Raw genomic sequence first — 15,129 nt, 5'->3', positions numbered from 1 at the left:
TACATTTTAAGGAGTAGCATGTTTTATGTGTAAAGTTCTTTCTTTGCCATGGAAATAAAACAGTGAGTTTAAAAACAATGGTTCTTTAAGAAACATTTATTTTTAAAATTTTATTTATTTATTTATTTATTTTTTTGGAGACACAGTCTTACTTTGTTGCCCAGGCTGGAGTGCAGTGGCGCGATCTTGGTTCACTGCAACCCCTGCCTCCCAGGTTCAAGAGAGTCTCGTGCCTCAGTTTCCCAAGTAGCTGGGACTACAGGTGTGCACCACAATGCCTAGCTAATATATGTATTTTTAGTAGAGATGGGGTTTCCCCATGTTGGCCAGGCTGGTCTGGAACTCCTGACCTCAAGTGATGCACCCACCTCAGCCTCCCAAAGTGGTGGGATTACAGGCGTGAGCCACCACGCCCAGCCTATTTAATTTTTTAGATATGGGGTCTTGCTATATTGTCCAGGCTGAAGTGCAATGGCTATACACAGGTGTGATCATAGCTTACTGCAGCCTCATATTCTTGGGCTTAAGCAGTCCTCCTGCCTCAGCCTCCTGACTAACTGGGACTATATGCTTTACCATCACGCCTGGCTCATGGGTTCTTGTTTTGGTAGCAGGATCCTGACATTTCTAATGCCTTATAATTATAGCTAATAGAAATAAAAATAAGGAATAACCAGAAAGAAATATAAAGGAATCATAAAGTTGAGCAGATAGGTGCTAAGTTGATCCTGCTTACAATATTTGAGATAATTCTTAAAGTCATTATACCAGTCTTGATATGAGGTCCTAGTATTTTATTTTTTATATTTTAATTTAAATTTTTAAATTTTTTATTTTTTAGAGACAGGGTCATGCTCTATTGCTCAGGCTGGAGTGCAGTGGCACGATTGTAGCTCGCTGCAGCCTTGAACTCCCAGGCTCGAGGGATCTTCCTACCTGAGTCTCCCGAGTAGCTGGGAATACAGGCACATGCTACCACACCCAGCTAATTATTTTTATTTTTATTTTTTGTAGCAATGAGGCCTCACTATGTTGCCTAGGCTGGTCTCAATCTTCTGGCCTCAAGGATCCAACCACCTTGGCCCCCCGAAGTGCTGGGATTACAGGTGTGAGCCATGGTGCCCAGCCTGTATTTTATATTTCTTAAACTTGTTATGTTTTTAATTTAACATTTCTTCTTGTTCAGTAAGCATTTATTTGAAAGAAGTAGTGTATAATTTATGAACTTTACATTCCTAAGGCTCTTAGGAAATAAATTTTATTTAAAAGTTATTTGTCTGATTTGATCCTATAGTGAATACATAAAGTATATTTCTGTGTTCTTAATATATATTATTTTATTCATACTAGAGATCTTTCTGCTTTCAGATCTTTTTTTTTTTTTTTTTGAGATGGAGTCTCACTCTGTTGCCCAGGCTGGAGTGCAGTGGCACGATCTCGGCTCACTGCAACCTCCGCCTCCTGGGTTCAAGCAATTCTCCTGCCTCAGCCTCCTGAGTAGCTGGGATTACAGGCGCCCACCACCATGCCCAGCTAATTTTCGTATTTTTAGTAGAGACAGGGTTTCACCGTGTTGGTCAGGCTGGCGTCGAACTCCTGACCTCATGATCCACCCGCCTCGGCCTCCCAAAGTGCTGGGATTACAGGCATGAGCCACCGCACCCGGCTGCTTTCAGATCTTTACTAAAAAACTTTTTAGTAAAATAATTTAGTAAAATATTTAGTAAAATAACTTTTTGTGTTATGAGTGGCATTTATCGAGTTTCAGCTGTATATCATTTATAGTTGTGGCCCCTGATAGATAGGGAGAATTTTAAATTGAAACATAGTAGTTAATCATTCAAAGCTGTAGGAAACCAGTGTGAGGAAATAACAGGAGTTTAAACAATTTTGTAGTATGTAATACAGCATTGTATTGGTTTTTCAGTTTTTTCTGAGATTGACTTTATAATCAGTTAAAGTGAGTAACAACTGCTATTGTTGAATGTTTGGAATATTGAATGTGTGAATTTGTAAACGGTTGAACATGTTAGAGTGATCTTCATAAAACTGAATGATTTGGTTATATTAAGTCTTTAATGATGAATACTTTAAGTTCAGTTAAAAAAAGATGATGAACCTGGAGTTCTGTTTTAATGTACAAACTGAATTGCTTTATTTTTAGTAAACTTTTCCTTTCTTAATCTATGCAAAGGTCTGAACACGAAAGACATTCCCCAAACTGCCCATTTGTGAAAGGTGAGCACACACAGAATGTGCCATTGTCAGTCACTCTTGCAACAAGTCCTGCACAGTTTCCTTGTACGGATGGAACTGACAGAATATCTTGCTTTGGGTCGGGGAGCTGCCCTCATTTTCTAGCTGCTGCAACTAAACGAGGAAAGATCTGCATATGGGATGTTTCCAAACTTATGAAGGTATGTTTGAATTTTGAAGTATCAAATTAGTAATTGAAAAAAGATCAGTTGTAAACTTAGGCTTTTCATTTGTTTAGGTGCACTTAAAGTTTGAAATTAATGCCTATGATCCAGCAATTGTACAACAGCTTATTCTATCAGGAGACCCAAGCTCAGGAGTTGATTCAAGGAGACCAACTTTGGCGTGGCTGGAGGACTCCTCTAGTTGCTCAGATATACCAAAATTGGAAGGAGATAGGTATGTGAGTTTGTTTTAGTAGTATTTAATAGATGTTAACATGTTTTCCTAAATTTTATATTCTCATAGTTCTAATAATTAAAGAGGAGGAAAAAAAAGTTATGCAGTTAAGAGATCAGAGAGTAAATGTTTGGTTAGAAATCTGAAATCTGTGATTCTTGAAGAAAAATCTTCATTCAGAAACACCATAGTTTATAAAATATGCTTAACTTTCTATCACAATCTATGTCAATTGGAAATAATTGCCACATTGAACAATAGATGATGAAAAGTCAACATTGGAAAGTCTAAATAATGAAATGAAATTCTATTGTAGTTTCACCTTCTACTAACTAAATCTTTTCATAGAGCATTCGAACTAGATGATTTCAGTTTCCGTTTTTTCATTAGCACCTCAAATTATGGCAGTGCTAATGAATAATAATAATGGGATGACCTGAGGTGAGGCAAGAGGATCTAATTGTTTAAAACAGTGTACCAGTAGTCAGCAGTGAGTTGAGATACCATAATTATTGCTATAGAAATATTTTGGTAAAATTGCTGTTCTGGATTCTCCTTCACTCAACTTCTCGGAGAGATTCCTGATTTTTGTGGTGGGGTGGGAGAGTCAAAGTATCACCCTCTTTCACCCACTTGTTTCCTAAGAACCACTGTGGTTTTGACTGAACTGGGCTAGTAAGATTCTGTAGGTGGAGGGGAAGAAGATTCTGTAGGCAGCCATGTGAAATGGAGCTATTTAACTGTGATCAGACGTCTTGATAGACTGAGAATATCTGCCATTTCACTTCCAGGGGCTCCTTATGTTACTGACATGTGATGGGTGTTAACTCTGTAGTCAGTGATTTATCATTTTACTTCACAACCCCTTTGGTGGGATGTCCTTTCATTAAGGAGTAATGTAAAGTTTTATTAATGGAAATTATTTCATTAATGGAATTAGTGGAAAATTTACAATATATGTGTTACTTCTGTCTAGTTCCTCTTGGTAATAACATGTTGATTAAAGCCTTGTGGTTGTTCTATTAATATAAATCTCTGTGAAAGCTTAATGGGAAAGCAGCTTAACTGTTGTCTGAGTTTCTGACCATATTTTGCCAATAGGACTAGATATTAAGCGTGCTTAATTTCTGTGATTTCTTAGAAGTTAGTGGAAAAGTAATAGAAGATAATGAAATTTATATGTCCTTCTAGGCACTTACTTTAATTTGAACTTTGTCTTGAAGTTTTGTAATTTGGGGATTAAAAATGGAATCAAAATATACTTCTAGGATTACATACACCCATACACATATAGTCACACCCTCCTAGGTAAAATGTGCATTTTAGATAAACATGTATTCTGTATTATTAGTGGAAATACTTCTCAACATTATATGGGGTAATGTGCTTGAGTTGAGGTAATCTCTACTTGCTTTTAAGAAATTCACAATCTAGGGTCGAAGGTCAATTTTCTCTGAAGAAAGTCTCAAACAAATCATACAAAAACATTAAGTTGATGTGGTAGGAGGAAGCTGAAGAGGTGAAACTTCATCCCTAACCTTAAGCCCCCTCTCTTCACTTCCCCTCCCCAAGAAGTAGGAGCAGTCCTGTTGGAATTGATAGTGAATATAATGAGCCACACTACCTCTCACTTTATGTGACACGAGATCCAATATGTTTGGTTATAAAATATACTATGTGGGTTTCATTAGCTTGAAGAATAATACATTAATTGGAAAAATCTAAGCTTATCCAAGAAGTTTAAAGTAATTAGCAATATAGTTTGCTTAGATTAGTTTTTGTAAAATTTGTTTTTATTTCTTATTTACATTGAAGGACTAAGGAATTGTTTTTGACAATTTTTTCTTAGAAGACAATATTTGTCTTCTGAATTAAGGAAGAAGATATGCTAATACATTTAATTTTAATGAATTAAGATTTCTTCTAGATGATTCACTTGTCATTTGTATATCAGGTCAAGTTGGTAAAAATTCCTTGAATGTAAATGAAATTGTTTATGGGATTGCTGTAAACCAAGGTACTGTTATAATATTAGTATGTCTGTTTTTCAGAAACACATATAATCTTAACTAAACATTTTTACTTTAACCATAATATTTATTTTGCATGTTTATTGCTTTGTAAAAGGTTTTGCAAAATGTAGAAGGCTTTAGTAAATACAGTGCCTATTATATAAATAGTGCATGCTTATTGCAGGAAAATGGGAAAATGCAGGAGTGGAAATTGATGAAATATAGAGTAGTCATAATCACACTATGGAATTATGGTAACATTTATATGTATTCTAGTTTCTTTTTAAAATGTGTGTGTTTTTTTTTTTTTTTTGGAGACAGAGTCTCACCCTGTCGCCCAGGTTAGAGTGCAGTGGCGCAATCTTGGCTCACTGCAACCTCTGCCTCCCAGGTTCAAACGATTTTTCTGCCTTAGCCTCCTTGAGTAGCTGGGACTACAGGTGCCCACGACCACTCCTGGCTAATTTTTTGTATTTTTAGTAGAGAAAGGGTTTCTCCATGTTGGCCAGGCTGTTCTCGAACTCCGGACCTCAGATGATCCACCTGCCTTGGCCTCCCAGAGTGCTGGGATTACAGGCGTGAGCCACCACGCCCAGCCGCATGTGATTTTTTAAAAAGTTTTATTGAAGTGTAATTTTCAAACCATACAATTCATGTAAGTGTACAATTTAGTTATTTTATTCATATAATTTTTTTTCTTTTTTTTTGAGAGAGTCTTGCTCTGTCGCCCATGCTGGAGTGCAGTGGTGCGATCCTGGTTCACTGCAATCTCTGCCTCCCAGGTTCAAGTGATTCTTGTGCCTCAGTCTCCTGAGTAGCTGGGACTGACCCGCGCCACCATGCCCGGGTAAATTTTGTATTTTTAGTAGAGACGGGTTTCACCATGTTGGCCAGGCTGGTCTCAAACTCCGGGCCTCATGTGATCTGCCTGCTTCAGCCTCCAAAAGTGCTGGGATTATAGATGTGAGCCACTGCATCTGGCCTTAGCCATAAAATATTTTTGTCACAAAATATTTTAAAAGAATGTGATTTTACAAATATATATATATAATTTTTTTTTTTTCTCTTGAAACAAGGTCTTGCTCTGTCACCCGGGCTCACGGCTCACTGCACCCTGTACCTCCTGGGCTCAAGTCATCCTTCTACCTCAGCCTTCTAAGTAGCTGGGACTAAAGGCATGTACCACCATGCCCAGCTAATTTTTTATTTTTTTGTGGAGATGGGGTCTCACTGTGTTGCCCAGGCTGGTCTCGAATTCCTGGGTTCAAGCAGTCCTCCCTCCTTGCCCTCCCAAAGTGCTGGGATTACAGGTGTGAGTCACTGTGCCTGTTCCCTGATTATATTTTTGAGAACTTTCAGAATAAAACATTCTTTGCTAATTTAAGGCTTTTATCTGGCAACTCTCTTTGAAATATCAAGACACCTGAATTCCTTTAAAACATACTACTACTTAATTTTATTGTTCATCTTAGTACAGCAGGTTAATACTTGGTTATTTATTTTTCTTAATGTGCAGCCATTCTATACTTAAAACCTGTTTTCTTGGTTTGGACTTCTTCATTCTTGATAATTCCCAATTATTAATATTTCTTCTTGGGATTCATTTTTACACTTACTCTGTTTCTCTGAAACCAGCCAATTAGGCTAATGAATTAGCAGCTGATTTTAACCTTTTTTTGCATTTTTTGCTTTTGTAAATTACAGCATTAAATTGGTTTATGGGCAACTGTTATCACCTGAAAAAACTAAGAGAAACTTTTTCAAAAATATATAAGTGAATTTCCCCCAGCCGCCCCAAAATATTTCAAACATTGCCTTGGAGTGCAGTAATATCCTTAAGCATTTTCAGTGCGGAATACCACTTCATATTCTGTATAAAATAACATCGTAGGCCAGGTGCGGTGGCTTATGTCTGTAATCCCAGCACTTTGGGAGACCGAGGCGGGAGGATCACAAGGTCAGGAGATAGAGACAAGACTTTGTCTTGTCTTGATGACCCCCTATCTTCTGAGTTGTCATAGTTTTCCTATATGTAAAGGAGTTCTTAGCCTCTCCAAAACAAAATACAAAACAGAAATAAAATTGCATGTACATGTGAGTACACAAACATACACACGTGCTTATACAACTATTATGTTTGGTTTTAGGCTGTCCTGAATTCAGTAATAGAATAGTTCTTAATGCTTTACTACTGCAAGCTGGTGCTTGATTTTATTAGTTGCTGCTGTCTTTTATATTTTTGTTTGCCCAAACTGTCCTTAGTCACACAGTAGTCTTCAAATTCCTACAAATGTTATTATGGATTCTTGGAGGTTTCCATACCCTTTTTCAGTTAGACATTTATTTAATGATTTAAGAAGATTTTTGTCAGTGTTGTTAATCAGTTATGATATCAAACTACTCTTTATATATCATTTAAGCCTATTTTAATTATATGGTTGAGATGTGTAGTAGTGATTTTAACACTGTACTTTCAGGCCAGGCATAGTGGCTCATGCGTATAATCCCAGCACTTTGAGAGGTAGAGGTGGGAAGATTGCTTAAGCCCAAGGGTTCAAGACCAGCCTGGGCAACATGGTGAGACCCCGTCTCTGCAAAAATTAAAAGAAAAAAGTAGCTGGGCATGGTGGCATGTGCCTGTGGTCCCACCTACACGGGAGGCTGAGGCAGGAGGATTGGTTGAGGCCAGGAGGAGGTCAGGGCTGCAGTGAGCTGTGTTCCTGCCACTGTACTCCAGCCTGGATGACAGACTGAGACCCTGTCTCAAAAAAAACCACAAAACCAACTGTTCTTTTTTCTTTGCTTTCTCATATGATGTATACTTTTTTTGAAATTCAAATTGTTTACTTTGTTTTTTGATTTAAGTGATGATTTACTGGAGGATTCAGACAGTGAAGAGCATTCCAGATCAGATTCTGTGACAGGTATGTAAAAAGTATTAGATAATGTACTTAAAAAATTCTTTACACAGTTGTGTATACAGCTAACTACCACTTAATTCTGAATTTCTTAGTTAATGCTAACTAAATTTTTGCTAGTATACACAGAAGACTGAAATATTGTGTGTCAGAGATCTCAAATTAGTGGTATGTACATAGTGTTCCATATTTAAAATTTAAATGGTACCTATTTGAGCCAAAGGAATTACAGTGGATAGTTACGTTAAACTTTTGTCACATATGTCAGGTAATTAAATGTTTTTATTTGTATAATGTATTCTGTTAACTAAAAGTAGTGTTTAAAGCTCTTTATTCGTGTAGGTGAATAAAGAACTACATTTTAATGTGTGAAATTATAGACATTAAAACATCAAGTAAATGCTGCCTTACTAGCTTTTAAGATACTAGGGCAAAATAATATACTTCGTATTTTAATGTTATTTTGTAGGAAAAGCTAATAGTATGTTTCAAAATAGTTTTACTATGTTAGAATTTAAATCCTAACTCTTCTACTTAATATAGTCTGATTGCATTTCCTGATATATAGCATAGTGGTATTAAAGTCTGTTATTTAGAGTTTTAAGAATTAGGCCAGGCTTGGTGGCTTACGTCGGTAATCCCAGCACTTTGGGAGGCCACGGCGGGTGGATCACCTGAGATCAGGAGTTCGAGACCAGCCTGGCCAACATGGTGAAACCCCGTTTCTACTAAAAATAAAAAACAATTAGCCAGGCGTGGTGGCGCATGCCTATCCCAGTTACTCAGGAGGCTGAGGCAGGAGATTGCAGCGAGCTGAGATTGCGCCCGGGAGGCGGAGATTTGAACCCGGGAGGCGGAGATTGCAGCGAGCTGAGATTGCGCCATTGCACTCCAGCCTGGGCAACAAGAGAGAAACTCTGTCTCAAAAAAAAAAAAAAGAATTAGATAAGTTCATATAAAGTGTAGTGCCTGGGAAGTACCCAGTATTTTTAAAAAGTGACCATTATTAAATTGTGGCTATTGTTTAATGTCAGATGCTGTGTACTATGGACATATATAACTTAAATCTTTTTAGAAGAGGAATGGTTTTGTATAGTACAGTTGAAAAAAATTATAGTTAACATTTGGTAGTAAATATTCTTTAAATTTTAATTTGTCATCAAATTTTTTTGAAAGGCACTAAATGGAACACTGGACAATTTTGGGTTAATCTTTAGCAGTCTTTTGAAGCAGTTCTTAGCAATGAACAAAAAAAATCACCAAATAAGGCAGGAAAATGCCCTTAAAAATGTGCAAATGTGTAATTCGTTCTAGAGAAGTTAAAAATTGTTTTGTTTTTTTTTTAAAAAAAACATAGACCGAGGAAGCTAATGCTCTTTTCCTATTTTGTTCTTTTGCAAAAACATAAGAGGTTACTACTACATTTTCTTTCTTTGTTTGTTTGTTTCTTTTTTTTTTTGAGACAGAGTCTTGCTCTGTTGCCCAGGCTGGAGTGCAGTGGTGTGATCTCAGCTCACTGCAACATCTGCCTCCCGAGTTCAAGGGATTCTCTTGCCTCAGCCTCGTGAGTAGCTGGGATTATAGGTGCCTGCCACCACACCTGACTAATTTTTGTATCTTTAGTAGAGATGGGGTTTCACCATGTTGGCCAGGCTCATCTTGAACTCCTGACCTCAGGTGATCTGCCCACCTTGGCCTCCTAAAGTGCTAGGATTACAGGCGTGAGCCACCGCGCCCGGCCAGACCTGGCTCTTTCTTTTGTTTTTTTGAGACGGAGTGTCCCTCTGTGGCCAGGCTGGTCTCGAGCTGCTGACCTCAGGTGATCCACTTGCCTCAGCCTCCCAAAGTGCTGGGATTACAGAGGTGAGCCACTGCGCCCGGCCAAGTTTTTGAACTCTTTCAAAAAATAACTCCTTGGTCTTGTTAAATTACTTAAACTGTGGGCTTCGGTTTTTCCTTTGTAAAGTGTTTGCTGTGTTAAGTTTTTTTTGATTGTCACTGGAACCTTTCCTTTGTGTGCTATAGTTTTGTTATTTTCCCTGGGTCTAAGGATCTCAGTACATGTTTTTACAGTTATAATACTCGTATTTGGTCAATTTTCTTTTCCTTTTTCTACCTTTATTCTTTTCATCTATGCCTGTTTGATTTTTCACACATTTTAAAGATACTGTAATCATGTTTACTTTAGCTAATAGTGTCTTGAAAATTATCATGTATTTTTGTCGACTACATATAACACTTCATTTAGGGGTGTAAAAATTGTCTTTATGTATTAAACAGTAGCTGTGGTAAGAGAAAATATCTTTCCAGTTCAAAATTTTTAATTGCCTCATTTGAGGATTTGTAAGTAGCTTATTCATTCACAGTAAAAGTATGTATCTTCTAAACTAATTTTGTTATATTGGAAGACCATTGGTGACTTTATGGAGGCTTATAGAGTAGTCATGTATATATATTTGATATTAATGATTGGTGTCTTCTCTTCCTGAAGTATCTAAAAAGTGATAAGGTACCATTTCAGACTTATCAGAGCATATCCAATTTGATGGAAATCACAGTTCTAAGTGATTTTCATCAAGTTGGATGATACAATCTGAAGAATTATGAAATATATTTATTTTCTGTTTTTTTTTGTTTTTGTTTTTGTTTTGAGAGGGAGTCTCATTCTGTTGCCCAGGCTGGAGTGCAGTGGCACGGATCTTGGCTCACTGCAACCTCTGCCTCCTGGGTTCAAGCAGTTCTACTGCCTCAGCCTCCCGAGTAGCTGGGATTACAGGCGCCCACCACCACACCTAATTTTTGTATTTTTTGTAGAGATAGGGCTTCACCATGTTGGCCAGGCTGGTCTTGAACTCCTGACCTCAAGTGATCCACCTCCGTCAGCCTCCCAAAGTGTTGGGATTACAGGTGTGAGCCACTGTGCCCGGCCTATTGAAATATATTTCTTAATTTCAAAAATGTGAGGGCAGATGAAGAGACATTTGTTTTTTAGTTGGAGGTTATGAGGTTTGAAGATATCTAAGAGGACTGCATAGAGAAAAGTTTGGTATTTGAACCACAGATCAGAATTAAGTATACATGGCTTCTTGTGAAGACTGAGAAGAATGTTTGGTAGGAAGTTAAAGAAGGGCTCAAATTGAAATTTGAGTTTTAAAAGAGTGCCTAGATAAAACCTAATTGCTTACCTGAGGAAGTTTGGTTAACACTACGCAAATAAGCAGAATAGAGAAGGGTTTTTTAAATGATTGTCTGAAGAATATTATGCTGGTGCTTGTTTGTAGGTATTTGTGTAAAAATTTATTTTGTGGCCTAGTAGGTTTTAGAAATTCTGAAATAGGTAGAGTTGACAAGTTCTGCAGGGCGTTTGTCAGTCATCAGTGTGCTTTGTCACCCTTCTGAGTAGAATGTATAGTTTATGCTGCTTCCCACATGTTGAATAAATATTTGAGAAGCAGCAAAGTAATAATGCCACTTGTAATATTTTCCTTTTTAATAAAGTCTCACCTCACATACCATTTACTTTGAATATTGACTTAAATTTGTGTTAATATATGTAATTTATGGTTTATTTTGTCATAATATATACATAGACCAAAATTGTTTTTTCTTGGCAGTTTCCTACATAGTTTAGAAAGAAAACATTTAAGTAAATTTGTCAGTTTAGTCCAGTTGGGCATCCTCAGGATTTATTGTGGTATAGTACATGTTATAAAAATATCTCAGTTGATTGCGCCACTGCACTCCAGCCTGGGCAACAGAGTGAGACTCCGTCTGAAACAAAACAAAACAAAACAAAACAAAACAAAAAACCACCTCAGTCAGCCTTCAATTTCGAATCTGAATTGTAGAGAAAATATACATGAATATTGAATGACAGAAAAAAGGCTGCATGTGACTATAGCCAAATGAGTATTTAAATAAGTGAACAGCTTCATTAATACAATTAAATCATGTTTATAGTGAAAATTTTTTTCTGCTGTAGCTAGAAAATATTTCCGTTTTAGGGGGTAGTAGTCATGTTATGTGAAATGACATCATCCCCAGATTATGGGAAATTCTAGATATGCCAGTGAGCATGTAGAAGAGATCATGAATAAAATAGTGTAAAATGGTGTAAACAGAGCTTTGAGTTACCCTAAGTGGTTCTTCATGAATCTCAGTTGCTTATTGCTCTACTTGGGCAACTTCTTTTTTTTTTTTTTGAAATGGAGTCTCGCTCTGTCGCCCAGGCTGGAGTGCAGTGGCGCGATCTCGGCTCACTGCAAGCTCCGCCTCCCGGGTTCACGCCATTCTGCTGCCTCAGCCTCCTGAGTAGCTGGGACTGCCGGTGCCCGCCAGCACGCCCGGCTAAATTTTTGTATTTTTAGTAGAGACGGAGTTTCGCTGTGTTAGCCAGGATGGTCTTGATCTCCTGACCTTGTGATCCACCCTCCTCGGCCTCCCAAAGTGCTGGGATTACAGGCGTGAGCCACCGCGCCCAGCCTATTTGGGCAACTTTCAAACCTTCATGGAGTCACCTTGAGTTCATTTTTTTTCTTTTAAGATGGAGTTTTGCTTTTTTGCACAGGCTGGAGTGCAATGGCATGATCTTGGCTCACTGCAACCTCTGCCTCCCGGGTTCAAACGATTCTCCTGCTTCACCCTCCCCAGTAGCTGGTATTACAGGCACATGCCACCACGCTTGGCTAATTTTGTATTTTTAGTAGAGACGGGAGTTTCACCATGTTGACCAGTCTGGTCTCGAACTCCTGACCTCAGGTGATCCACCCGCCTTACCCTGCCAAAGTGCTGGGATTACAGGTGTGAGCCTCCACGCCCAGCCTTGAGCACTTTTATATTTATTTCCTTTTCTCTGTTTTTCCAATCTAAATCATTAAGGCAATTATATATATATATATATATATATTTTTTTTTTTTTTTAATTTTCTATTTTTTGTATTTTCAAAAATCGCCTAGAGTGGTTTTTTCTTTTGAGACGGGATCTCACTCTGTTGTCCAGGCTGGAGTGCAGTGGCGTGATCTCAGCTCAGTGCAACCTCTGCCTCCTGGGTTCAAGCAGTTTCTCTTGCCACAGCCTCCCGAGCAGTGGGACTACAGGCATGTACCACCATGCCTGGCTACTTTTTGTGTTTTTGGTAGAGACGGGGTTTTACCATGTTGGAGAAGCTGTTCTCAAACTCCAGGGCTCAAGTGATCTGGCCTGCCTTGGCCTCCCAAAGTACTGGGATTACAGGTGTGGGCCACCGCATCTGGCCTAACCTGTAGTGGTCTTTATGGTATTATTGCTAATGATGTTGCTGCCTGACTGAAAGAAGTTTCTGCCATTGAGATAGAGACAGATCAGTGGAAAGAATTTTCAGTTTAGCGTCAAGAGATTATACTTGATTTGGGAGTTGACTGACATCTATTGTAAGACTTTCTTTCCTTTTTTTCTGTTTTCTGGAAACGGGGTTTTACTGTGTTGCTGAGGCTGGTCTTGAACGGAACTCCTAATCTAAAAGGATCCTTCCACCTCAGCCTCCCAAATAGCTGGGATTACAGGCATGCACCACAATGCCTGGCTTTGTGATTAATATCACAGGTTTAAAGGTTGAGACTGAGAAACTCAGTCCTGTGTTTCAGTATAGAAACTGAGTTCTGAGACTGTACTACTTTTAAGGGAATAGTTTAAAGAAGGCACAATAGAAAAAAGGTCAGCAGGGCATGGTGGCTCATGTCAATAATCTGAGCACTTTGGGAGGCCGAGGTGGGCAGATCACGAGGTCAGGAGTTCGACACTAGCTGGACCAACATGGTGAAAACCCATCTCTACTAAAAATACAAAAATTAGCCAGGCGTGGTGGCAGGTGCCTGTAATCCCAGCTACTCAGGAGGCTGAGGCAGGAGAATCCCTTGAACCTGGGTGGCAGAGGTTGCAATGAGCTGAGATTATGCCATTGCACTCCCGCCTGGGTGGCAATAGTGAGACTTTGTCTCAAAAAAAAAAAAAAAAAAAAAAAAAAAGAAAAGAATAAAGGTGAATAAGATGATGTAATGTAGTTGTGTGGCTTTAAATGAACTAAAAATTAGCAGATAATACAGAAGACACTGAATGTTTCACATAAAGATGATGCAGTTTTGGAACTTTTTCTTCCTAGTTATTATTTTTTTTCTAAACTGAGGTTAGAATTGTATTTTCTGACATTCCACTGATAATCAGCAGAGGATGGGGTGAGAGAGAAGACATGGTGCTTATAACTCCTTCAGAGTGGTGAAAGAAAGGAAACTGAGATTACAATCTTTTTTAATGGATATTTTGCATAGCGCATAAATGACAGATGCATAAGTAGTATTCTCTCTTTGGTTTAGAATTGAAGTGCAGAAATTCTGTTACTTTGATATTAATTTAAAGTTATGTATAAATAATATTTTTTAACTCTTTAATCACATTACTTTTTTGAAAAAAGGTTTTGCTCACAAATTGCCAAGAGAATATATTTTGAATTGAAAAGACTTTTTTTTTTTTTTTTGGAGACAGTCTCACTCTTGTTGCCCAGACTAGAGAGTACAGTTGCGTGATCTCAGCTCACTGCAACTTCTGTCTCCCAGGTTCAAGTTATTCTAGTGCCTCAGCCTCCCCGAGTAGCTGGGACTACAGGCATGTGCCACCATGCCCGGATAATTTTTTTTTGTTTGTTTTTTTTGAGACATAGTCTCACTCTTGTTGCCCAGGCTGTGGTGCAATGGTGCGGTCTTGGCTCACCACTACCTCCGCCTTCTGGCTTCAAGCGATTTTCCAGCCCTAGCCTCCTGAGTAGCTGGGATTACAGGCATGCACCACCACACCCAGCTAATTTTGCATTTTTAGTAGAAATGGGGTTTCTCCATGTTGGTCAGGCTGGTCTCAAACTCCCGACCTCAGGTTATCTGCCCGCCTCAGCCTCCCAAAGTGCTGGGATTACAGGCATGAGCCATCGCGCCCAGCCTCTAATTTTTTGTATTTTTAGTAGAGGCGGGGTTTTGCCATGTTACCCAGGCTGGTCTCGAACTCCTGAGCTCAGGTAATCTGCCTACCTCAACCTCCCAAAGTGCTAGGATGACAGATGTGAGCCACCTGCCTGGCCTAAGTTGAAAATAATTTTGAGTCCCTTGAATACCTTTACGGTTTTTCTGAGTAAGCTCATCTTAGATTTGATTATGTTTTAAGAAAAAAAAGAAAAAAGAAAAAAAAACAGCCTGGTATCTATGGGGGATTGGTTCCAGGACCCTCTCTAGATATCAAAATCCAGATGTGCTCAAGTCCCTTGTATAAAATGGTATAGTTTTGCTTATAACCTATGCACATCTACATTTTCCTGTTACTTTAAATGATCTCTAGATTACTTATAATATCTACTACAATGTAAATACTGAGTAAAAAGTTGTTATGCTCTATTGTTAATTGACAAAAAAGTTTGTACATGTTGTACATGTTTAGTAGAGATGCAGCCATCCATTTTTTAAAAAAAAAAAGTTTTCTGGCTGGGCACGGTGGCTCATGCCTGTAATCCCAGCACTTTGAGAGG

The 15,129-nt window shown here is 38.4% G+C and overlaps 1 protein-coding gene across 48 annotated transcripts in view; it reads left to right on the top strand.

The window, feature by feature from the left end:
- Positions 1-15,129, top strand: part of BIRC6 (baculoviral IAP repeat containing 6) — a 259,651-nt gene that overhangs the window by 41,932 nt on the left and 202,590 nt on the right. For all 48 annotated transcript variants that reach the window (XR_010149161.1, XR_010149162.1, XM_063789163.1 and 45 more), the window contains 3 exons: positions 2,195-2,417; positions 2,495-2,655; positions 7,533-7,591. Coding sequence is in view for 46 of the 48 variants with exons in the window: in XM_063789163.1 (XP_063645233.1) it covers positions 2,195-2,417; positions 2,495-2,655; positions 7,533-7,591 (443 nt within the window). In the remaining 2 variants the exon portion in view is untranslated. The remainder of the gene's footprint in view (positions 1-2,194; positions 2,418-2,494; positions 2,656-7,532; positions 7,592-15,129) is intronic.

Source organism: Pan troglodytes, chromosome 12, assembly GCF_028858775.2.
Source record: "Pan troglodytes isolate AG18354 chromosome 12, NHGRI_mPanTro3-v2.0_pri, whole genome shotgun sequence".
In the NCBI taxonomy this organism is placed as follows: Eukaryota; Metazoa; Chordata; class Mammalia; order Primates; family Hominidae; genus Pan; species Pan troglodytes.
Note: the sequence above shows the minus strand (reverse complement) of the source record. Positions and strands in the feature narration are given on the sequence as shown.